The sequence below is a fragment of the Stenella coeruleoalba genome (genome assembly GCF_951394435.1).
Source record: "Stenella coeruleoalba genome assembly, chromosome: 4".
Lineage (NCBI taxonomy): Eukaryota > Metazoa > Chordata > Mammalia > Artiodactyla > Delphinidae > Stenella > Stenella coeruleoalba.
The window spans coordinates 40,622,639-40,648,633 of record NC_137149.1 but is presented as its reverse complement, the minus strand read 5'-3'; the positions used below and the strand labels follow the sequence as shown (position 1 = coordinate 40,648,633).

At 35.4% G+C, this 25,995-nt stretch overlaps 1 protein-coding gene across 5 annotated transcripts in view; it reads left to right on the top strand.

The window, feature by feature from the left end:
* Positions 1-25,995, top strand: part of RAB28 (RAB28, member RAS oncogene family) — a 125,634-nt gene that overhangs the window by 59,166 nt on the left and 40,473 nt on the right. For all 5 annotated transcript variants that reach the window (XR_013828240.1, XR_013828241.1, XM_079920683.1 and 2 more), the window contains exons 5-6: positions 19,292-19,395; positions 24,121-24,198. Coding sequence is in view for 3 of the 5 variants with exons in the window: in XM_079920683.1 (XP_079776809.1) it covers positions 19,292-19,395; positions 24,121-24,198 (182 nt within the window). In the remaining 2 variants the exon portion in view is untranslated. The remainder of the gene's footprint in view (positions 1-19,291; positions 19,396-24,120; positions 24,199-25,995) is intronic.

Below are 25,995 nucleotides of genomic sequence, written 5' to 3'. Positions count from 1 at the left end.
TTTCAAAACCCAATGCTATCTGTTTGTGGTATTTAAGCAAACTGAGTCTAATATGTATATGGATAGATAAAAGGGCCAAGGATAGTTAATATGTTCCTGAATTACAAGGTCAGGAGCATTTGCTATGCCAGGGATCAAAAGTTTTTATAAATAGCTTGTAATAAAGACAATGAGGAATTCACTCAAGGAAATAGAATAGAGATGCTAGAAACAAACCCTCACATAAAGGGAGCTCTGTTGTTATAATGGCAGTGGTATTGAAGATCTTCAAGAAAGAAGAGAATGTTTAATAAGTAGTCCTGGAATAGTTGTTTATTTTTATGGAGAAAAAGAAAATGGTGCCGATAATACTCCAATACACAGAAATCAGTTCCAAATGGATTAAAGACTGAAATGTAAATGGCACAGCTTTTTTAGAAGAAAAAAATGAAAGAATATCTTTCCTACCTTGGGATGTGGAAGGATTTTTTAAACAAGATGTAATTGCTAAATTTAAATGTTGAATATATCAACCACATAAGATAAACACATTTGTTTCTATCAAGTGACATTAAATAATTCAAAAAGGTAAACCACAAACTGGGAGAAGGTGTTTGTAACCCAAATAACTGATAAAAGGTTAGTATACTTTTACAAATCTACAAGAAAGGCAACTTAGTAGAAAAAGGGACATAAAACATGAACAGCAATTTCACAGAAGAAGGACAGACTTCCCAAAGACGTATGAAAGTAAGTGCAGTCTCATCACTAATCAAGGAAGTGCAAAATAAGACCACAGGTAAGTAGCAGGATACAAAATTAATGCACAGAAATATCTTGCATTCCTATACACTAACGACAAAAAACTGAAAGAGAAATTAAGGAAACACTCCCATTTACCATTGCAACAAAAAGAATAAAATACCTAAGAATAAACCTACCTAAGGAGACAAAAGACCTGTATGCAGAAAACTATAAGACACTGATGAAAGAAAACAAAGATGACAAAAACAGATGGAGAGATACACCATGTTCTTGGATTGGAAGGATCAATATTGTGAAAGATGACTATCCTACCCAAAGCAATCTGCAGATTCAGTGCAATCCCTATCAAATTACCAATGGCATTTTTCACAGAACTAGAACAAAAAATTTTACAATTTGTATGGAAACACAAAGGACCCCAATAGCCAAAGCCATCTTGAGAAAGAAAAACGGAGCTGGAGGAGTCAGGCTCCCGGACTTCCTGCTATACTAAAAAGCTACAGTAATCAAGACAATATGGTACTGGCACAAAAACAGAAATATAGATAAATGGAACAGGCTAGAAAGCCCAGAGATAAACCCACGCACCTATGGTCATCTTATCTTTGATAAAGGAGGGGAGAATGTACAATGGAGAAAAGACAGCCTCTTCAATAAGTGGTGCTGGGAAAACTGGACAGTTACATGTAAAATAATGAAATTAGAACACTTCCTAACACCATACACAAAAATAAACTCAAAATGGATTAAAGACCTAAATTGTAAGACCAGACACTATAGAACTCTTAGAGGAAAACATGGGCAGAACACTCTGTGGCATAAATCACAGCAAGATCCTTTTTGACCCACCTCTTAGAGAAATGGAAATAAAAACAAAAATAAACAAATGGGACCTAATGAAACTTAAAAGCTTTTGCACTGCAAAGGAAACCATAACCAAGACGAAAAGACAATCCTTAGAATGGGAGAAAAGATTTGCAAAGGAAGCAACTGACAAAGGATTAATCCGCAGAATACACAAGCAGCTCATGCAGCGCAATAAAAAAAAAAAAAAAAAAAAAAAGACACAACCCAATGCAGAAGTGGGCAGAAGAACTAATTAGACATTTCTTCAAAGAAGATATATAGTCGCCAACAGATATATGAAAGGATGCTCAACATCACTAATCATTAGAGAAATGCAAATCAAAACCACAGTGAGGTGTCACCTCACACAGGTCAGAGTGGCCATCATCGAAAAATCTACAAACAATAATTGCTGGAGAGAGTGTGGAGCAAAGGGAACCCTCTTGCACTTTTGCTGGGAATGTAAATTAATACAGCTACTATGGAGAACAGTATGGAGGTTCCTTAAGAAACTAAAAATAGAACTAGCATACGACCCAGCAATCCCACTACTGGGCATATACCCTGAGAAAACCATAATTCAAAAAGAGTCGTGTACCACAATGTTCATTGCAGCACTATTTACAATAGCCAGGACATGGAAGCAACACAAGTGTCCATAAACAGGTGAATGGGTAAGGAAGATGTGGCAGATATATACAATGGAATATTAGTCATAAAAAGAAACGAAATCGAGTTATTTATAGTGATGTGGATGGACCTAGAGTCTGTCATACAGCATGAAGTAAGTCAGAAAGAGAAAAACATGGGCTTTCCTGGTGGTACAGTGGTTGAGAATCCGCCTGCCAACACAGGACACGGGTTTGAGCCCTGGCCCGGGAAGATCCCACATGCTGCAGAGCAACTAAGCCCACACACCACAGCTACTGAGCCTACGCCTGCAAGCCACAACTACTGAGCCCGCATGCTACAACTACTGAAGCCTGCACGCCTAGAGCCCATGCTCTGCAACAAGAGAAGCCACCACAATGAGAAGCCCGCACACCGCAATGAAGAGTAGCTCCCCCCCCTGCAACTAGAAAAGCCCGTGCACAGTAACGGAGACCCAATGCAGCCAAAAATAAATAAATAAAAGAAATAAATTTATTTAAAAAAAACCCAAATACTGTTTGCTAACACATATATATGGAATCTAGGAAAAAAAATGGTTCTGATGAACCTAGGGGCAGGACAGGAGTAAAGATGCAGACGTAGAGAATGGACTTGAGGACATGGGGAGGGAGAACAGGAAGCTGGGATGAAGTGAGAGAGTAGCATTGACATATATACACTACCAAATGTAAAATGCATAGCTAGTGGGAAGCAGCCGCGTAGCACAGGGAGATCAGCTCGGTGCTTTGTGACCACCTAGAGGGGTGGGGTAGGGAGGATGGGAGGGAGGCGTAAGAGGGAGGGGATATGTGGATATATGTATACGTATAGCTGATTCACTTTTTTATACAGCAGAAACTAACACACCATTGTAAAGCAATTATATGCCAATAAAGATGTTTTTTAAAAAAATAGACCACCGGTAACTAATAAGGTATAAATCAAAAAAGCTAAGAAGTTACAGAGACATAATGTGAATCTACAGGAATTTATATTCACTGCTGGATGGATTATAAATTGATAAACTACTTTGAAAATAATTTGGCATTCTGTAAGGTTGAACATTCATAGACCCTACAGTTCAACAGTTTTATATCTTAAACAGATTGCTATACATATGTATCAGGTGGCATATACTAAGAGTAGTCATGGTGCTTCATTGTTGATAATAACAATTGGAAAGAATTTGAGCGTCAGTTGGAGAAAAGTTGTATAAATTGTGGTGTGTTCATACAGAGATATTTTATATGACAGTGAAAGTGAACGATATTTTCCATTTGGGATGACATGAATGAAACAATGTCATGTGTGTCAGAGTTGAGAATGCAGACTCTGGAGCTGAGCTGCCGGGGGTTTGAGTTCTGGCTCCACCCCTTGCTAGATGTGTATCCTTACAAAAGTCATTTATCCTCTCTACGCTTTAGTTTTTTCATCTGTCAGATGATGGTTGTTGTGAGTATTAAACGGTTTAATATGTGTAAAGTGCCTATAAAGCAGTGTGGTGCTGTATAAATGTTAGCTATTCTTGTTACTCTGAATTCTATTGTTATTGGGAAGTTTTGTCTTTATTATTTACTTTTTGTTGTTATTTAAAATCATGTTTTATCATTCCGCCTCTCCCAATGGATCTAGTGTATGGTCATTGAGGGCAATTAGAAAAGAGAGGAAAATATAAAAAATAATAAATAACCATAATATAATTGCCAATTGAAGCCGTTCTTACTATAGCTTCTGTTCCTTCTACAATCCCAGGGTATACTGTTGTCTAGGGAAGACAAATACACTTCTTTTTTTCATACAAATCTATGTATGAAAGCCATAAGTGAACTGGGGCCTTATTATACTATTTACTCATCTATCGTGCAGACTTTGCAACTAAACCTATGCCATACTGAGCCAGTATGAAATTCTCTAGTAAGAATTCCTGTGGAGACTGCCCAAAACATGAAGCAAAATAAGAAATGTCAGTAAGCAATAAAAGTTATAGACAGTCACAAATACAGAAAGATTTACCTACCCCATGGTGTTATGTCCTCATTTAGATCTATTATTACATTTTATCCTGAAGTTAGAAGAGTGGTAGTTAGTCATTTTCTGCCACCAGAGGGAATTTAGGTAATTAATGGTACTAAATAAGTTGAAATAATATGAATTTTTACATACTCTCCTTTTTGCCCTTTCGACACTGGCTGCTGTTGGTGTTGTTCTGGTGACTCTACAGAGTTAACGGTACGCATCATTATCCCCTAAGAATCCTTACAGGTCTGTTTGTAGATATGTATATAACTGTGCAATAGAAATACAATGAAAAGTGATTAGGTAAATCTTATAGCAATATAGAGAATATAAACATGTTGGAGAATTACTAGAAGCAAAAGTAATTAACAAATGAGGGTCTGTTAGAGTCAGGTGATAAATAATTAAAGAGAAAATCCACAAGATTCATGATATATATAGGTAGGTCAAAGGAGTATGATTTGATAATAAGGGGTTATTAGAGATCCTTGGGAAAGATTATGAAAACCATGAATATTTTTGTAACAGTGACCCTTCTTTATGATTATATGAAAAATTTGATTTAAAGAGAAGTTTGTTATATTATTATTTTATTAGTAATTTTTAATATAGTGAAATATACACACAGGAAAGTATGTAAAATTTATGTATAAAGAATAGCTATTTCTAGGTCAGGAAATAGAGCATTGGCAAGCATGCCAGAGGCCAACCAGGCACCTTTATCAACCCTCTCTCTACCTTTACAGTTAACTACTATCCTTTGTCCTGATCTTTTCCTTGCTGTTCTTTTTAGTTTATCATCTGTGTATGCTTTACTAAGTAATAGTAAATTTTGTCATTTTAAAATTTCCTGTGGGGACTTCCCTGGTGGCACAGTGGTTAAGAATCTGCCTGCCAATGCAGGGGACATGGGTTCGATCCCTAGTCCGGGAAGATCCCACATGCCACAGAACAACTAAGCCCGTGCACCACAACTACTGAGCCTGTGCTCTAGAGCCTGCGAACCATAACTACTGAGCCTGTGTGCCACAACTACTGAAGCCTGCATGCCCTAGAGCCCGCAAGCCACAGCTGCTGAGCCCACGCACTGCAACTACTGAGCCCACATGCTGCAACTACTGAAGCCTGTGCACCTAGAGCCCGTGCTCTGCAACAAGAGAAGCCACCACAATGAGAAGCCCATGTGCCACAACTAGAGAAACCTGCGTGCAGCAACGAAGACCCAATGCAGCCAAAAATTAAATAAACAAACAAAATTTCCTATGAATGCCATCATTTATGTGTATTCCTTAATGTCTTTCTTCGTTTGCTCAAAACATTTGTGATATTCATTCTTATTGTGGTGTGAGACTCTAACTCATTAATTTTTCAGTCCTGTATAATGTTCCTGTAAAATGAAGGATATATATTATTTTAGACACTTTAATATTTTATATTTCTTTTAAGAGCCTAAAAATGTTTTTCTTTATTCAACAAGTACTTTTGAGTGGCTATTGTGTTACGTGCTTTTTCATTTATTTGTTTTTGTTTTTAGCTACCTATAACAGAAGAACCAAGTAAGTGCAGCTTAAATAATAATGAGCGTATTTTCTCAGTGTCTTTGATTTCATAAAATCTTAATTTCTATGTAAAGCATCATGAAAAGGAAAATCCTAACCTGAGGGAAACAAACGTTGGAACAAATATAGCAAATGCCCTTCTTATAGAAGACACTTAAACGCATTAACAAGATAAACACTAAAAACAGAAAATGGGAAAAGGAGGGAAGAAGCATTTCACAAAGAAATATAAAAAGTAGTGTATAGGAAAAATGTTAAACTGCATTGAGGTTTTTAGATTTATAATAGAAATTAGTTTCTTTGATGACACCTTTTTTCTTTATGTGTTTGTGGAACCCAGTGATTTTCAGGCAGTTGTATTTTTTTAAGAAGTTTGGTTTAAGAATTTACAAAGTTGAAGTCAAGTTCTGGTAATTTTTTATTTTCTTGCATTAGCAATTCTTCTAATACAGTATGATTTACTATGTCATCATAGAAAGACAGCATTAGAGAGTGTACATGGCAGGGTAAAATTAAACATATGCTCACAATCAAATTAATGTATTTCATCTGTCTTCAACTAATAACAGTCTGTCATGTTATCTATCTGAGTAGGGGCATAAACAGTTTATTTTGTGTTTGGAGTAACTTCCTGGAGGTAGTTAATGTGACAAGTAGTTTGTTTGAATTGAGTATAACCAGATCAACACTCTAGATGTTTCCTTGATAACCCAAAAATTACTGTGAAAATCTGTACAAGTGCTATATTTGTATTTTGCTTCTTTAAGTTAGGCAGCAACGTATTTTACAGTAATTTCACAGAGAATATTCTGTTTTTGCCATATATGGACTAAGAAGCCTAAATAGTTTATACTTTTAATGCTTTCCATTGACAAGGTATAGACAATAATATAATAAGCTAACATCATAGAATACTTTCTTTTTTAAAAAAAATGTGAAGTAATACATTCTAGTTTGAATGAAAAAGTCATATTCATTATAGAATATGTTCTTATAGCATGTTGAAAAGTGAATATTTAGGAAAACAGGAATATTGTAAACTCTTAGGCCAATATAAAAATAATATAGAAACTATCATAATGTTTTTCAGAATTTAAAAATTTTACTTAACTTAAAATTTTCTATTTAGTTTGATCAGTAGCTCTGACTATTATACATTTGATATATAGTTTTTAAGCTATTTATTACATTTGGTACTGTATATTGGAAGACAATTCTGTTCATTATACCAGTAATCCTATAAGTAGATGGAGTGGAGATCGTGAATATGGATGCCTGGATGCCAGTAAACAAATAGGACTTGTAAAAAAATAGGACTTAAAAAGAGATGTCATGTACTTGGCTTATTAGCATTAGTGTGTGTATTTTAGAAGTCAAAATATATACATAATTTTAAGCACATGTAAATCAAATTTAATAAATTATTAAGGGTATTTTACTTGTCATGTGTGGGCTAATCATGATGGATCATTTTTAAACATTATGTAATTTCACAACTTGTATGTACAGCTGCAAGTACTTTGTAAAGGACTTTATGTAATCAAGTGCTAAGGCAGAGTATCTTATTTTATAATGCTGATGGGCTCAGTTTTATGATTTACTGTTATTAATAAATACTTTTAAAGTACCAGTAAGCAATAACCACGTATATACTAGTTCACTTTTATAATAATGGGCATTTAAAGTTTGTATGTCTTTATTCTTTTAATTAAAACTCTAAATAAAAGACCGTTAAGTGGTCATCCCCAAAGCTGATGTTCCTTCTTCTTTGTGAGACACTAACTGGATTTGGAACCAGATGACTTGGTTCTAATTCTGGTGCTAAAGGTGACTAGCAATGGGACTTTGGTTAAGTCACTCTGAGCCTCAGGTTTTTTGTGTGTGAAGTTAGATTAATGCTTTACCTATTTGTCAAGATTGTTATGAGGACCCAAAGTGTTATGTAAATTTTGAAACAGACTTTAAGTTGCTTCAGAAGTCTCCTAAAGTGGTTTCTTTGCATCTGTTTTACCCTTCTGGATTCTTTCTCCTCGTAGTAGCCAGAGTAGTTTTTTCAAAATGCAAAGATCACATTGTGCCCTTGCTTACAAGCCTCCAATGGCTTTGCATTGCTGTGTTTCAGTGATATCCTCATGTTATTCTGCACATCCCCACTCTTGCTCATTATGTTTCTTTGTTTTCCTCAATTGCACTCAGTCATTTTCCTCTTTTAGATTGCATCCTAGTTGTTCCAGTGACAGAAACATTTTTCTCTTCCAACTTCCTCTTAACTTGGTTGGCTTATTCTCATCTTTCAGATCTCAGATCAAAGAGGTCTTTCAGAGCTACTGTATAAAATTGTCATAATTTCTATCTTGCTTCCTGTCACTCTCTTACTCTCTATCTGCTCAATAACAATCCCCCCAACCCCCCGGCAATTTCTGATTATAATTGTTACATTGACTTGTTTATTTATGTGTTCACTTGTTTATCAATTTATTGCTTATGCTTTTAGCACAATACTTGACACATAATAAGTGTTTACATTTAATAAATGAATTTTAAGGTGTTATTTTACTTATTTTAAAGAAGTACATGAACTATTTTTTTTTTTGGAGGCTGTGATTTTTGCAACTACACAGTTAATCTGAATCATCTTTAGGTTGATTAATATGCAGTGTAATAAATGTAATGACTTTTGGCAGAAAGAATAATCAGCTGCATGTGTATAAGTATAAAACTTGCCATCTTCTGTTTTTAAAGTTATGATATAGATAGTGGCAACTATTTATGTATACAAGATGCCTGAACAGAAAAAAAAAGTCATATTCCTGAAATCTATAGGAGTGCAACATTTTTTAACATTTGTAATTTTCTTTTGAATAGTCTCTGAATTTAGAAACAAAAGTTATCACTGTGTAGTTAATGGAAGTGCTTTCAATCCAGCAGGGGAAAGTTAAAACCTTTCCAGTATATATCACCTGTAGCATTTCCTTCTTGTGCTTATATTTTTGCTCAGGTGGACTGAAATATGTGAGGTAAGCTGGGTGAAAACTGTATCGGTGTTTAAGTTACCTACATGCATATGAACTTCTCAACATCCCATACAAGACCCTCATGCACATCCCTGCTGATTTCACCATCTCTGGGAAGCCAGGTTCTTTCAGATGCTTTTGCACACATTCCTTTGGCAAAGAATGTCCGTCCACCCTGTCTCCAAGGTTGTCTGCCTAATTTTTCCTCATTCTTCAGGAGTTAGCTGAAGCATCGTCTTCTCTGTGAGATCTTTCTTGTCCCCTATGCAGTTCTATAAATTTCCTTTCCCTATTACTCCTGTTTTACCTTGTCTTGTACAGACCACTGTTGTTCTCTTGGTCTTAGAATTTCACTGTATAATATTTTTCTACATGTGCTCCTCTCAGCCTTCCTAGCAGTTAGCACTTAGAAGGCCCTGGGTAAATAGTTCATGAATGAATAAATGGATAGACAAATGACAATAACACTAATACTTGTTGAGTATGTGCCAGTCACATACTATGTACTTTACTATGTACCAGTCATTGTTCTGTGTGCTTTATATGTATTTAGTTATTTTATCTATTACAATAACATTATGAGGTACTATTATTGTCCCCATTTTATAGATGAGAAAACTGAGACAGAGGGATTGATTGCTCAGGGTTCCACAAACAGTAACAAGGCATCAAGCCCAGGCATTTTGGCTCTGGAGATTGCATTCTTTACTACCATGTCCTATTTCCTTTCCAAATAAATCAGTGAATTATTGAGGAACCATTGTTTCTTCTACATTTGCCATAATGCAGACAACTGAGAAATTCAGAAAAGTTATTTCTTGTATGAGACTAGTGTTTGTATATAAGCTACCACTCTAGATAGTAAAATAGTACCAAAGATCATTTATTGGGATATGAAAAAATTGCTGTAATGACACTTTCTTTATGATGATATTTGACATAGTGTCATTTTTATCAGAATCATGTATTGTTTATTAAACATCATTTACTTTCTGTTACTCATCAAAATCTGTTTCTGTGTCCTAATATACAGGCCACTTTATCCTGAAAGTTATCCACGTGAGTAAATTTTGAACCATCACATCAATTTAGGGAATTAATGTTCCATTGGAATCAGCAGGGCCAAATGAAGGATGAAAGTGACAGCTTTAGATTCAGAATTCTAATTTGTTGCTTCTAAATCAAAGTTTTGTACCTCAATAAAACCAAAACAAAGTGTTTTAAGAGTATATCATACTAAAATATTTATGGATGAAATGATATTTGATTTGCTTTAAAATAATCTAAGAGTGGGGATATGGATGGAACAAGATTGGTCATGACTTGATTTTTTTTTTTTTTTTTTTTGCGGTACGCGGGCCTCTCACTGCTGTGGCCTCTCCCGTTGTGGAGCACAGGTTCCGGATGCACAGGCTCAGCGGCCATGGCTCACGGGCCCAGCTGCTCCGCGGCATGTGGGATCCTCCCAGACAGGGGCACGAACCCGTGTCCCCTGCATTGGCAGGCGGACTCTCAACCACTGCGCCACCAGGGAAGCCCCATGACTTGATTATTGTTCAGGCATTTTATATTTTCCAGCAAAATGTATTAACAAAGGAGAATGCATTTTTGTTTTCATAACTGTTTTCCATGTATTACTTGAACCATTTAATGGCGGAAGAAAGAAAATTTCTCCTGTGGTTTGTGTTTTGTTTGTTTTTGTCTCCCTGGTAACTAGAAATGCAAGTGCCTCTCAATTTATAATTGTTTAATATAATTTGTAACTGTTTAATTGAATATGACATAACCAAAATCTCAGAGACAATTGTAATGCTTAGATTTTATTATCTTGCTAGTTATAACTTCATGTTATCATTTTTAATAACTCAAGACCCAGTATATACAGGGAGAGGTTTATTGTTAACAAGAAATATAAAAATCTATATTATTTTATATTAGTTAAGGCAATCTATATTAGTTAAGGTAATGCTAGCTGCTATAAACAGACAGTCCCTAAAGTTTCAATATCTTAGCACAATAGAAATTTATTTCTTATTTACATAAAGACCAAAACCAGGTACTGCTTATCAGTGGCTCATCTCCCTTTCAGGAACCCAAACTCCTTCCATTTTCTGGAACTGCCATTTTCAACAGTTGGCTTCATGGGTTACCATGAAAAAGGAGAGTAAGGACTACCATACATGGAAGGTTTTTATGGGTCAAGCCTAGTAGTGTTGCATATCATTTATTCATTACTTTGGTCAGAAGTTAGTCTTATGGCCACAGCTAACTGCAGGTTGTACTGGAAAATGTAGTATAGGTTATGAACAGCTATCCAGTCTGCTCAACTTATACTTATGTGTCTGTTCTACTCTTCTTTATGTCAAAAACAGTGAAGGATCTTAGATTTTACCCTACTTAGAAGCTAACAAGTTAGCCTGCTACTGCCATGGATACTGGCAGAAGGCATGAGGCTCCTGGATCAGAGATAAAGGAATATGTTACTCCCAGCATAGCAAGTAGGGTGAGCTCGATGTTTGTGTTGGTTCTGCTAGGACAGTGTGAGGGGACCCACACAGATGATCTGTATCTAGCGGTTTGTCTCACAGCTGAGGAATCCTGAACTTAGGAAATCTATCTCTTTTATAATGGTCTCCAAGTAAATCTCTGAACTTTGCTCTGGAGAGAGATATTATCTTTATTATACCAGATGACGAACAAACTTACACTTTATTCCTGAGGGAGACACTCTCTCTTTGTAAGTTGCCATACAAACATCCTTGAAAGAATAGTCCGAAAAAAAAGCTGTCATTCAAAAATTTTTCTCAACTTTAATTTTTAAAAATTTATTAAAAATTTGAGTATTTTCCTTGCCATCTATTAATGCACATATATACATATATAGTATGTTTACAGAGTAGGGGTTTTATTATATGCAATTTTATACTCTTTAACATCCTGTACTATTGTGTATTTCACATGATAGCCTTTCTCCAAGCTTTATTGAGATATAACTGGCATATAACATGATGTAAGTTTAAGGTATACAGTACATTGATTTGATACACATATATTTCATAATGATTACTACCATCATCACCTCATATAATTAACATTTTTGTGGTGAGAACATTTAAGATTTACTCTCTTAGCAACTTTCAAGTATATAATACAGTATTGTTAACTATAATCACTATGTGTACATTAGAATCGTAGAACTTATTCATCCTATAATTGGAAGTTTGTACCCTTTGACTCACATCTCATTTCCCCTAACCCTCAGCCCCTGATAACCACCGTTTCTACTCTCTGTTTCTGTGAGTTTGGCTTTTTTAGATTCCACATGTAAGTGATATCATACAGTACTTGTCTTTCTCTATCTGACTTAACATAGTGCCCTTAGGTTGCATGCATGTTGTCACAAATGGAAGAATTTCCTTCTTTCTCATGGCTGAATAATATTCCATTGTTATATATGTGTATGTATCACATCTTTATTCGTTCGTCTGTTGACAGACACTTAGGTTGCTTCCATGTCTTGGCTATTGTGAATAATGATGCAATAAACGTGGGAGTGCACATATCTCATTGAGATTCTGTTTTTATTTCCTTTAGTTATATATACCTAGAAGTAAGAGTGCTAGATCATATGGTAGTTCTGTTTTTAATTTTTTGAGGAACCTTCATACTGATTTCCAGAGTGTCTGTACCAATTTATATTCCCACCCACAGTGCAAAATAGTTCCCTTTTCTCCACATCCTTACCAACATTTGGTATCTCTTGTATTTTTCATGATAGTAATTCTAACAGGTATGAGGTGGTAGTTCATTGTGGTTTTGATTTGCGTTTCCCTGATGATTAGTGATGTTGAGCATCTCTTCGTGTACTTGTAGGCCATTTGTATGTCTTCTTTTGAAAAATATCTATTCAGTTCCTCTGCCCATTTTTAATCGGGTTGTTTGTTTCATACAACTATTGAGTTGTATGAATTCTTTATATATTTTGGATATTAATCTCTTATCAGGTATATGATTTGCAAATATTTTCTTCCATTCCATAGGTTGCCTTTGCATTTTGTTGATGGTTTTCTTTGTTGAAAGCTTTTTAATTTGCTGTGGTCCCACTGTTTATTTTTGATTATTTGCCTTTGTCTTTGGTATCAAATACAAAAAAATCATCCCCAAGACCTCACTTACTAGTCATGATTTGTTTTTTTGTTTGTTTGTTTGTTTTTTGGCCAGACCGTGTAGCTTGCAGGATCTTAGTTCTCCATCCAGGGATTGAATCCGGGCCATGGCAGTGAAAGTGCCGAGTCCTAACCACTGGACTGCCAGGGAATTCCCTTTAAGTTCATAATTTTTTTTTTTTTTTTTTTTTGTGGTATGTGGGCCTCTCACTGTTGTGAGCACAGGCTCCGGACGTGCAGGCTCAATGGCCATGGCTCACGGGCCCAGCCGCTCTGCGGCATGTGGGATCTTCCCAGACCGGGGCACGAACCCGTGTCCCTTGCATCGGCAGGCGGACTCTCAACCACTGCGCCACCAGGGAAGCCCGTAAGTTCATAATTTTTAATGGCCAAAGAGTATTGTATTGTGGGGTTGTATCATAATTTAATTGTATTTCTATTCTGGGACATTTACATTGCTTCCAGTATTTTTTTTTATATTACAAATGACTGTGGTGAAGATCTTAATTTATAATTCTTATTATACATCCCTAATGTGTTCCTCAAGATAAACTCTTCCAAATTGTTTTACTTGGTCATAGAGTAGAAATGTTTGTAAGGCTCAACACACATTTTTGAGTCGCTTTTCAGAAAGCCCGTAGTACCAGCTCTCAGCAGCACCAGGTTTCTTCTCTCTCTCTCTCTTTCTCTTTCTCTCTCTCTTTTTTCATTTTGAAAGGTGAACTCAGTACTTCATTTTTCTCACTTGCATTTCTTTACATACTGAGATTGAATAATGTTTTCACAGGTTTATGTGAAACATTATAAAAGGCCATTTAAGGTGGTCTAACATTCTGTAAAATATCATTATTAGTTACATTTCTGAGAAAATGTTACTTCTTAGTGGATTGTTAATATTCCATGAATCCCTGAAATGCGCTTTTGTTAGTATCTCTTTCTTGCTGTAAACCTAAATTATAAAATATGAAATACTGTAATTTGTATTTTTTTAAATTTATTAAACTAAAAATTGTACATATTACGCTTTCAAACAGCTTTCCAAGTTGTTATCAAAATTATTCTTGTTAGCCAAAGTTAATTGGCTTCTCTTAAGACTTCTATTTCACGTACCATGTGATTTTAAGAACATGGCAGATAGACTTAGTATCTTGATAACTTATTTTCTTTCTTTCCATTTTAATTTCCAGGTGAGGGTAAGTGAGCTAAGTGATTTTTTTTTTTTTTTTTTGCCCAGTTGGTTTTGACAGTGAAATATTTGGATTTTCTTGTCTGTCTAACACAGTCTTAGAATTTTTTCATCTTCATGTTTTTTTATCCCCATTTATGTCAGCTACACAAGAAAGCCTTTGACATTGATGTAGTTGATTTACCTCCTGCATTCTTATCCCATACAGTTCTGTCCTTCACTTTTCAGACCCCAGTTTCTGTATCGATAAAATTCTTGTACATATTCTCAACATCTTTCTTTCTTTTTTTTTTTTTTTGGTATGCAGGCCTCTCACTGCTGTGGCCTCTCCCGTTGCGGAGCACAGGCTCCAGATGCGCAGGCTCAGTGGCCATGGCTCACGGGCCCAGCCACTACGTGGCACGTAGGATCTTCCCGGACCGGGGCACGAACCCACATCCCCTCCATCGGCAGGCGGACTCTCAACCACTGCACCACCAGGGAAGCCCTCAACATCTTTCTTGACAAAAGTTTTAAAACTACTTCTGTCACTTAGCTCTCCCATAATGACACTGCTGCTGTCCCCTGAAGCTCTTTCAAATGTTGTCGTCCCCTTCTATATCTACTTTATCACTTGTACTGGAGTAGTGGTAATTGGTAGTTACCTTCTTGTTACATATTGCTCTTTCCAGAACATTCTCCTTCATCTTCCCTAAAAACCCTTAGATTTGAATATCAAGCCATATGATTATACCTCCTGCTACTTATATTTCTTGGCGTTATCAGCCAACCCCTGAATCACTGCCTTGAATTTCTTGAAGATTTTGGCTTTGGGTCATAGTCACTCCACTACTATTGCTATCATGATTCTTGGTAATTTTAGTACACATACAGATTATCCTTCTAATACTTTTGTGTCTCAGTTCCTTGAATTCTTCATCTGCCATAATCTTGCCACCCACCTACACTAACATATTTGTTCTGGAGACCTAGTCAATATTAGTTTCCATACTCTCTTCATAATATCAGTTATCAGTTTCATGTATCCCCGTCTATTATTTCCTGTCTTTCCACCTCACATCCTTTGGTAACCCAATTCCAGTAATTTTTAAACCCACATAAGACCTTAACATCAGTTGATCTTACCAATTTTTCGTTTTCCTGAACCCCCCTCCTACCAACTTAAATTCCATGGTCTATCAATATAATCACTCCCTTACATTTATTATCTTCAATTACTTGCCCTTCTTTTCAGTAATTGTACGTGATTGAGAAAACCCCAGCTCTACTTAAATGCAAATCCTCATCTGCTCAATACCTCCATCCATTGCAGCTGAGTGTACCTGGAACAAAACCTACAATATACTGTCTCATTTAAAATTCGAGTTAACTATCTTCAAGTGTTTTCTCTTTATCTTGTTCATCCCATGTCAAATCCATTAGCATTTCTTATTCGCTTTTTATTCCAAAAATATATTGAGAATTTGCCCCACTTTTTACCATCTCTCTTGCTCCTACTCTTGTCCAAACTACCATCTTCTCTTTCCTAGATTTTTATTATAGCCCCCTCGATGGCTTCTCTGCTTTACATTTGACTACAGTTTATTCTCATCACAGCAGCCCAAACCTTTTAAAATGTAAGTCAGATTACGTCTTTTTTTTCTTTTTCCTTACAACCCCCAGTAGCTTCCCATCTCTCTTACAGTGACCTGTATGATTCCTGGCTTTTTAAACTTCATTTCCTGCTATTTCCCTCTCTTGCTAACTCTTTTCAGCCACTCTGGCCTCCTGGCTTTTCTTTGAATCTCCTAAGTGTAATCTTCCTTTAGGGCCTTTTTCACTGCAGTTCCCTCTGCTTGGAAGGCTTTTCCCCGGATTTCCTTGTTCTTAGCTTTCTTAAGGTCTTTGACCTACCTGTTTGAAATAGTAATTCCTCTCATGTACCCTTTATTTATTTTTTTCATAAGATATATCAGCATTTGCCATACACTGTAATTTACTTGTTCGTCTCTTTTCATTAAAATGTCAGTTCATACCATATGACCCAGCAATCCCACTACTGGGCATATACCCTGAGAAAACCAAAATTCAAAAAGAGTCATGTACCAAAATGTTCATTGCAGCTCTATTTACAATAGCCCGGAGATGGAAACAACCTAAGTGCCCATCATCGGATGAATGGATAAAGAAGATGTGGCACATATATACAATGGAATATTACTCAGCCATAAAAAGAAACGAAATTGAGCTATTTGTAATGAGGTGGATAGACCTAGAGTCTGTCATACAGAGTGAAGTAAGTCAGAAAGAAAAAGACAAATACCGTATGCTAACACATATATATGGAATTTAAGAAAAAAAATGTCATGAAGAACCTAGGGGTAAGGCAGGAATAAAGACGCAGACCTCCTAGAGAACGGACTTGAGGTTATGGGGAGGGGGAAGGGTGAGCTGTGACAGGGCGAGAGAGAGTCATGGGCATATACACACTAACAAACGTAGTAAGATAGATAGCTAGTGGGAAGCAGCCGCATGGCACAGGGATATTGGCTCGGTGCTTTGTGACAGCCTGGAGGGGTGGGATAGGGAGGGTGGGAGGGAGGGAGACGCAAGAGAGAAGACATATGGGAACATATGTTTATGTATGACTGATTCACTTTGTTATAAAGCAGAAACTAACACACCATTGTAAAGCAATTATACCCCAATAAAGATGTTAAAAAAAAAAAATGTCAGTTCATTGTATCTGCAGCCCCTAGGACAGTGCCTGGCCATAGTAGGCACTCAAATATTTGTTGAATGAATGAATGAATGATCAATAAAGTGGTTATCCTTTGAAATTGTTAAGCATACTTTAAGCAGGGTGTAGTATGGTTGCGCTAAAAGAAGTTGCATGTTACAATGTTAATGCCTTTGTCCTTCAGTTGCTTAGATATTGGAAGTATATACACCAAAATGTTAACAGTAGTTGTCTCTAGTTAGTGGCATTTTTTATATCGTTTTCATAATTGTCTTTCAGATTTTAATTCCATTTTCAAAAATAAAATACAAGAACTAGCGAAATGATGTTGTTCACTGAAGGACATAAGGGAGATTAAATCATAGCAGTAAGATTGTTATCACATGTATGTTAGATTAATACTGTATAATAATTTTAAAGATGCTTTTAAAAATAGAAGAAATGAAAGAATTTACCAGTATCTCACTGTAATTTCATCTTCAGAATTTACATTTCTGCATTATTTAGAGTGAAGTACTCTAGTAACTAAGTCCTCTTAAATGTTGCTCACTAAATTCTAACATAATAGAGGAAAACTTTATACTCAAGCTCTGTGAGGGCTTTTCCTATATCTGCTATAATTCTCAGAGTCTTGGTTATTTAAAATAACTTTTATGATCCTTAATGGTCTTTTATGTTCATAATACTGGTGGTGATTTTTTTAGGACCTGGATTGTATCTTTTTCATCTTTGGGTTCTCACTGCCTACCACAGTGCTTGGTATATAATAGGTACTCAATAAATGTTTATTGAATAATTTTTTATCAATTGATCGGTGATCGTATTAGTCTCTCATGGTTATCTTTGTTAGGAGAAAAACTTTTGCTTGACTCGTAAATCCCCCAATGCTTATAGTAGTTTATATAAGTAGTTGAGGAGTTGTGGGGCGGGGCTGAGGGGGAGGGAGAGAAGAAAAAAGGAAGAAAAGACACAATGATAGACTCTTCCATTGGAAAAGACAAATGCACATGTTGAATGACAGACTTTATTTTTTTTAACTGGACAGTAATTTCATTGGGGAATTTTCCTAGGGACATGATTTGTTCTTACTCTTGTTGAATTAGGAAAATATTTTAACTTCAATATTATGATAAACTAGATGTATAAATGTCAGAGCTAATAGCTTAGTATTTTAGTCTTCTACAAATTGATGCCTGTGGTATCTGGACATTTTTTGGCCTCTTCTTGTAAATAAAGTCTCAGTGATGTTTAAGGAATAGCAACTTGTGGCCAGAAAAGAAAAAAAGCTGCATATTATCCAAGCTAAGCAATATAAATGGGGCTAAGGAATCCCCCACTAGATCAAAAATTTCCTAGAGAAAGATCTCTTGAGCTTACAAACTAAAGACCTTCAATATAATTTTAAATAAAGCCTTTTATGTAGTATGAGAGCAATTTTTAGTTGATAATCAATTGCCACTATTATGTAGGCTTACTAGATTTGCAAATTTACAAGTTTTTACAAGTTGGTTGGGTCCCTTCCTCAGGAAATCAGTTTAAGTTTTTTTTTCCTATATTGACTCAAAGAGCCTAGTTGTCCTTAAATCCTGTGAATATATTTGCCTTATAATTTGACAGCATTGAGTGAACACCCTTATAGGGTCTGTAGTGTTGTAAAAAGAGAAACTGTTAAATAAAAGATCACATTTGAAAAAATTAGACTGTGCTGGATAAAACCAGTATTGGATATGAGTACTATGCTTTGCTTTAAAGCACCTACAACTATTCAAGAAAGTATATCCTGGCCCATTACTACTTTCAAAATGGATACTTTTAGTTTTGGAAAGCAAATGAGCTGTATCTTTGTGAAATTAAACCATGGCTGTAAATAAAGTAAATATACAATGAAATATAGGTATCTTTTAGCAGAAAATTAGTCATGCATTTGTGTTAACATTAACGTTTATAGAGATTACAAAACTATTGTAATTATTAAAGTAATTAAACTATCAAACCAGATATGCTTGAGTAAGTGCATGTTGCAATTAATCACTATGTTTAAACACATTATACTAAGTAGATCTTTTTTGAGTATCATCAATGTGCCTGAAGCTATATAGATAATAGGAATGATAGCCTTCAGTTTTTTGAGAACTTATCATGTGCTGGTCCTTATGCAGTAAACATGGATTAATTCTCAAAGAACTCTATATGTGATAGATACATTTGTTATTCCCAGCTTTTAGATTTAGGGACTGAGGCATAAAGAGGTTGAAGAAATTGCCCAGAATTACACAGCTCATATCTAAGCTGGGGTACAGTACTAGAAAATAAGTCAAATTTAAACATGTTAAAAATGTATTGATTAACTAATATTGAATTTTGTTCTCTGTTTTTGTTCACTTTTCTAGTTGATTTGGAGCATATGCGAACAGTAAAACCTGAAAAACACTTAAGGTTTTGCCAGGAAAATGGTTTTAGTAGCCACTTTGTCTCAGCAAAGACAGGAGACTCTGTAAGTAAAATAATGAATACTGAATATTACAAGTGATGTTTTACTTTTATTTTCATAGGAAGTATACTTCTATTACTTAACTTTTGGAACAAATTAATTCCTGTTAAAGACATAAAATATCAGGTTAGATACAACATGTTTATTCTATTTATGTTCCTCTTATAATTCATTTAACATAATTTCATGGTTATTTTAGGGAATTAAAAAATACAAAAGTTAAAAATAATATAAATCACTCATAATCTCAGCATCCAGAGATGACCATTCATAACCTCATATGATTCCTTCTAGTCTTATTTTTTCTGATGCTCACAAATATTAGTGCTTCTGCCACTAGTGCTAGTGAATTGCATTTACTGAGTGCCTACTTTGTGATGGGCACTGTACTACTCTGATTATCTCTATTTAATTAAATTAATTTATTTTTTCATATTTGACTGGATGTTTATTGTGTAAATCACCATAACCATTTAAACAAGAAACTTAGAATGATGTTAAAATATTTTTGAAATAGTCCAAAATATCTTCACATATAATTTAGATTTATTTTCCAGCAATCCTAACTGATTATCTCTATTTTATAGAATAGTCTTAGAGAGGTTATGTTGTGGGGGTCCAGGGTACACAGAATAAGTGGTGGAGATAGGATTTGTAAACCTAAGGATTGACATTCCAGGGTTCACCATATTAATCATGCTAAATGTTTATTAAAAAGAAAATTGAGATCATAATATAGAAATAATTTTGTTTTTTTAATTTAATATATTTATCTGTAGAAAATTTTATGTCACTTAATATTACTAAATAGACTTAATAATCCATTAGAGTTAATAATCCATTAAATAAATGTTCAAAAATTTATCCAACCACGTCCCTATCGTTGGGTATATAGATTATTTCTAAGTTCAGTACATTGTAAAATTTTGCAAAATTTCTAATGTAAAATTTTGTCCATAAGCTGTGATGTTTTGATTATTTCCTTGGAAGGGAATTGAGACCTATTGCCAAATTACCACCAGGAAGCCTACGTTAATTTATACTACCACCAGCATTGTATGAGTGCCATATCACTGTACTCTTTTTAACATTCAGAATTTATTTATTTATTTTTAAATCTTTGTCAATTTGGTAGACAAGGAAAAAAAGGTATTTTGCTATTTATATTTGAATTTCTTTGCTGTTGAGGTTGAAATTTTAAAAATTTCATTACCTATTAATTTTCTGCTTATTATCTGTTTATAATTTTCTATTGCTTTTTAAAATTTCCTATGACCATTTTTATGTTAGGGATAACAGCCATTTGTCATAATTTTTGCAAATATTTTCCACTGCCCAGGTGTTTGTTTGACCGTTAATTTTCTTGACATTTTCAACCAAAGGAAGTTTGACTTTTTTTCTGTGGTTTAATCTTTTTGATATTCTTCCTGTATGACTTCACTGATGGTTTTTATGCTTAGGGTAAATATTAAATATTTTAAAGGGTATTTAATCTTTTGGGGGGGTCAGACTCATCTAAAGATGTGACATTTTGGAACCCTTTCCCCAGGATAATGCAAACACGGGCACATACCCACATGTGTCATTTAAAAAATGTATAATATCAATATTCCTTGATAAATCCATCCATGGATTAGGCTTTCACCCTCATGTATCTTCCTGGGGGTCTTTTGTCATTTTAGAATTATTTTAACTTCCAGTATTTTAGCTTATGTTTAAACCACTTAGTATCTTTTGTGCACTTATGTTGAACCACCTGTAAAAATCCCCATTGTTTTCTTTTTAAATTCAACTTTGAAATGGTTTGTTCTTGTGAAGTCACTTTAAGACTTGCAGTCATCTCCAATCGCAGTTTACTTCGCTTCATTGCTTAGGGAGTTGAGCTCCTGGCTTACTGTACTTTCTCTAATACTGCCTTTGTCATAATTCTTAGTGATTTCAGTATCTTTGTTTTCCACCCCACCTCAGCCACAAACTCCCATGCATTGTCATTACAAATTACTGCAGCCCTTCTGTTATCTCATATTGCAATATCAGGCATCCTAATCACTGACCATCTTGTCTTTCTGGCTCACACCCTTGAATGCCCTAACCCAATCAGTCTGCAACCCCAGCAGGACCTACAAGACATTGATCCTAACACTTTTTCAGTGTCCTCCTTTCATGTCCTCATTTTCCTTTCTTTGTAACTTAATCTCATGGCCAATCAAATCACTACCATGCATATACCGTCAAGTCCCTTTCTGCTCATTCACTTTATCTGACTCATTTGGATAAACCTTAACCAAGCCCCTGCCTTTATATGGTTACACTCTTGTATTTGAACGTGGTCAGAGAAAAAAACCCAGAGGCATGCTGGAGGTTTCACTTACATTTCACAGTAGCTAACCTCAAGTGGGCCCTTAATGCTGCTCAGTAATTATGCATGTCCTTAGGCCATTATCTCTCCCCCTCACCTATACCACTGTTTCGTAGCTTCTCTTCTCTCCTCAGGTCTTCAAAACTTCCTTGTCCATTCTCTCAGCTGATGCCCTTGTTTCTTATTTTATAAAATATTTGCAACAAACAGAAGACAACTTTCACATAACTCCTGCCACCACATCTACCCCAACTCTCCTTCCCACCCCATATCCCTTCCCGTATCTTCTGTCTCCTCCAAGGTTACTATGGATCTATACTCCTAGCTAGGGTCAACTCCTCCACTGTGCATTAGTCCCATTTCTCTTTGCCTAGTAACAAACATTGCTTAGCAATTCTCACTCCTGCATCATTTTTTTCCTATCTACTGGATTATTCTGTCAGCACACAAAATATTATAACTTATCTTAAATACAAGAAAACTCTTGATCCCACATCTTTAGCTATTGCTCACTTCCCCCCAGTTACCAGTGGAATGTTTTGAAAGAGTTGTCTCCAGTTCTCTCCTCCCAGTTTGTCTTGAGCAGTTCCAGTCAGACTTTTGCCCCCAATATTTCACCCCAAAATGCTCTTATTAAGGTCTACCAGTGACCTCCTTTTTGCTAAATTCAGTGGTCAGTTCTTAGTCCTTATCTTACTTGATTTAGTTGCAGCATATAAAATAGTTGATCACTCTCTGCTCTTTGAAATACCTTCTTCACTTAGATTCTAGAGTACTACACCTCCTGGTTTCCCTCCTACCTTGCTAACTACTCTCTTAGTCACCTTTGCTAATTTCTTATCTCTCCAACTTCTAAATATTGAAGTGCCCTAGGCTCAATCCTTGGATATCTCTCTTTTTTAAACTTACTCTCTTAGTGACCTCATCTAGTCTCATGGCTTTGGCCAGGCCTCTTTCCTGAACTCCAGACTCATATACCCCAGCACTCCTGTTTAGGTGTCTAACAGCCAGTCCCAATTTAATTCAGGTCCAGAACTGAGCTCTTGGTATTCCCTCTTCAGATCTCTCACAGTCTTCCCCACTTAAATAAATGGCAGATCTTCTACCAGTTGCTAAGACCAAGAAAATTTTGGAGTCATCTTTGACTCCTGTCTTTCTTTGACATACCACATCTATCACCAAGTCCTGTTGGTTCTACTTTCAAAATATATCCATAATCTGGTGACTGTTTCTTACCATCTCCACTGCTACCACTTAGTTTCAAGCCTCCATCATCTCTTACATTAGTGTCCTTGATGATTTCTCTTTTTTACCCTTGATCTTCTATAGTGAATACTCAATACAACAACCAGGTTGACCTTGTTAAATAGAAGTCACATCAATCCACCCTCCATTTCACTCAGAGTGAAAGCCAAAGTTCTTCACATAGTTTACCAGATCTTACATGATTTGTACACTCTTAATCTCTCTGCTAGTTTTCTTCTTACAATCCCCTTTTTCTCTCCATTCCACCGCACTAGCTTTCTTATTTCTCCTTGAACATTGACCATCAGTGAACTATAATATATAATGCTCTTCGGGGTACAAATGACATAAACCTTTTGGGGATATGTATCTCTTTTTGATTAGGGATCGAAGTTAAATTAGTAAAGTTGTGATAAATATTCAGTAAGTAATCATGAGATAAGTAGGGATAAGAATATGATAGAGCACTTACAGAACAAAGACAAGTTATGCATTAGAGTCGGTGACTGATTCGTGTCTATAGATTTTTGTTTAATGATAATGGAGTATGCTGCTCATTTTCTGTTTGATAAAATACAGTAAAGATTATAAGTTTTTTGCTCAAGAGATATGGAGAATTTATTAAAATTGATGAGAACCACAAAGATTATTAAAGAGTTGTGAAGTAAGACCTTTGAAGATAGGCTAATGCCAGATCAAAAGACTATTGTAGAACTGGCAGCGAGAAACTTTACCCAGGTAGTAAAGTATAGACTAATTTATTTTCATTTTCTTCAGGACTTATAGGAGTTTGTTATTATGCTAGTAGTTTTTTTTTTTTAATTTGGTAGCTGTAATTAATTGTCTTATGTTAAATCTTTAAAAGCATAAGTTTTTAGGGATAAACGTATATTTAGACCAGTTCAGTGAAGTGTATGGCTTTTCAAATTATGGTTTAATCATTTAAAAAATTATTATACTTAAAATGTTGCTGTATTTGACAAATAAAGCTATTTTTGGAATAACCTGGTACATCATATTTTTTGCAGTTTTTGCTGTTTATCACTTTTTAGAAAGTTCAATTTATTTGAAGGTAACTTAAACATGCCTGTTTTAAATCATTTAAACCTGTTTTTGTTATGTAGGTCTTCCTGTGTTTTCAGAAAGTTGCTGCTGAAATCCTTGGAATCAAGTTAAACAAAGCAGAAATAGAACAGTCACAGGTGATTATATTGAACTGTATATTTTAAAAAATAATTTATTTCTTAAAAGACATTAATTTTCACCCTGAATCCTTTTACATTCATGCATTCTATGTACATATCCCTAAAAGCCTTAAAAATAGATTGTGTGTATGAATCAGTGTTTATTGCAGAAGATGGAGGATGTTAACTTTTTGCCAAATGATGGAACCTCATTGAAACCTCATTTTGTCCGTTTTGTTGGAAAAATGAGATTAATGCAATAAAAATTTCATCAGTGGTTAAATAATGGGTTAAGGAACTGACTGTATTATTTTGTACTTCTTTATTAAAGTTCTTCTTCCATGATTACTGTACAATATCCTTTTTATATTTTGTACAAAATCCCAACTATAATATTTATCAAAGGTTAGTCTTAACTAGTAAGAATTTACCCCATTTGGCATCTTCCACGTTTGCATTGGTAAAACATTAGTTTTTCTAAAGTCTTGCTCTCTGTTCTTCTCTAAAAGGTCCTGCCTTGTAATGATATTAATTCTTCATGTTATTTTATTGTTAATTTAATAATGGTATTAATTATTGAGGCTTTCTGAATTCTTTCACTATTTGTAGACAGTTCTCTTAGACTAAGAAATAAATATGAATACCAATAATCAAGCATTTAAAAATACCACTACAATAGCATACCAATTCACATGTTTGATTGAATGAAAAATCAGAGCAAGAGCCTGTAGTTTAAAGTCAGGCTTCGGAAGTGATTTGCTTAGAAGCAACATACAAATTACACTTTCCCTTAATCCCCTCCACTCTGTCCCTGCTCTGTGAAGCTAAAAAAGGTATAACAATCTTTCCCCATCGTTAAATTTTTCTTTAATTCTTTTAGAGTTAGTTCTGTCATGGTCGCTCTTTGTGTGTGCATGTGTGTGTGTGTTTAAATAACTTGAGCAGATATCAATTGAAAATTGTTTAGGGAGGGTGGGAGGGAGGGAGACGCAAGAGGGAAGAGATATGGAAACATATGTATATGTATAACTGATTCACTTTGTTATAAAGCAGAAACTAACACACCATTGTAAAGCAATAATACTCCAATAAAGATGTAAAAAAAATAAAAGAAAAGAAAAAGAAAAGAAAAAAAAGAAAATTGTTATGCTGATATGGCTGTTTCTAGAATTTCATTAAAATATTTGGAACTCTGGAAATCTGCTACTTTTATTTCTCATTATTCAAAAGACATTTCAGCACTTACTGTGGCCAGGCACAGTGTTCCGATATTTGTGCCATATAAATTGCTCCCAGACACAAAAATAGCTACTTCGTTTTGGCCTAGGAGGATGGATACAAGAAAGAGAAATTACCATAATTTGCTTGATAGTACTGACCTTGGCAGACCCCCAGAGGTCAAGTGATTCCTCTGCTTTTTAGCTTCACTTCCTAAATGATGTTTCTCCCTGGTTAGATAGTCTATGAATGATTATCAAACAATCATAAATGATTTATTGGACATATAAGTGTGGTTTAGTGGTGGATTCAGAGGAGATTTAAAAGAGTTTAAGATGCAGTCCCGGGCTTCCCTGGTGGCGCAGTGGCTGAGAGTTCGCCTGCCGATGCAGGGGACACGGGTTCGTGCCCCGGTCCGGGAAGATCCCACATGCTGCGGAGTGGCTGGGCCCGTGAGCCATGGCCACTGAGCCTGCGCGTCAGGAGCCTGTGCTCCACAACAGGAGAGGCCACAACAGTGAGAGGCCCGCGTACTGCAAAAAAAAAAAAAAAGATGCGGTCCCTGCTTTCAGTGAAGAAAATTAATATGTGCTAGGC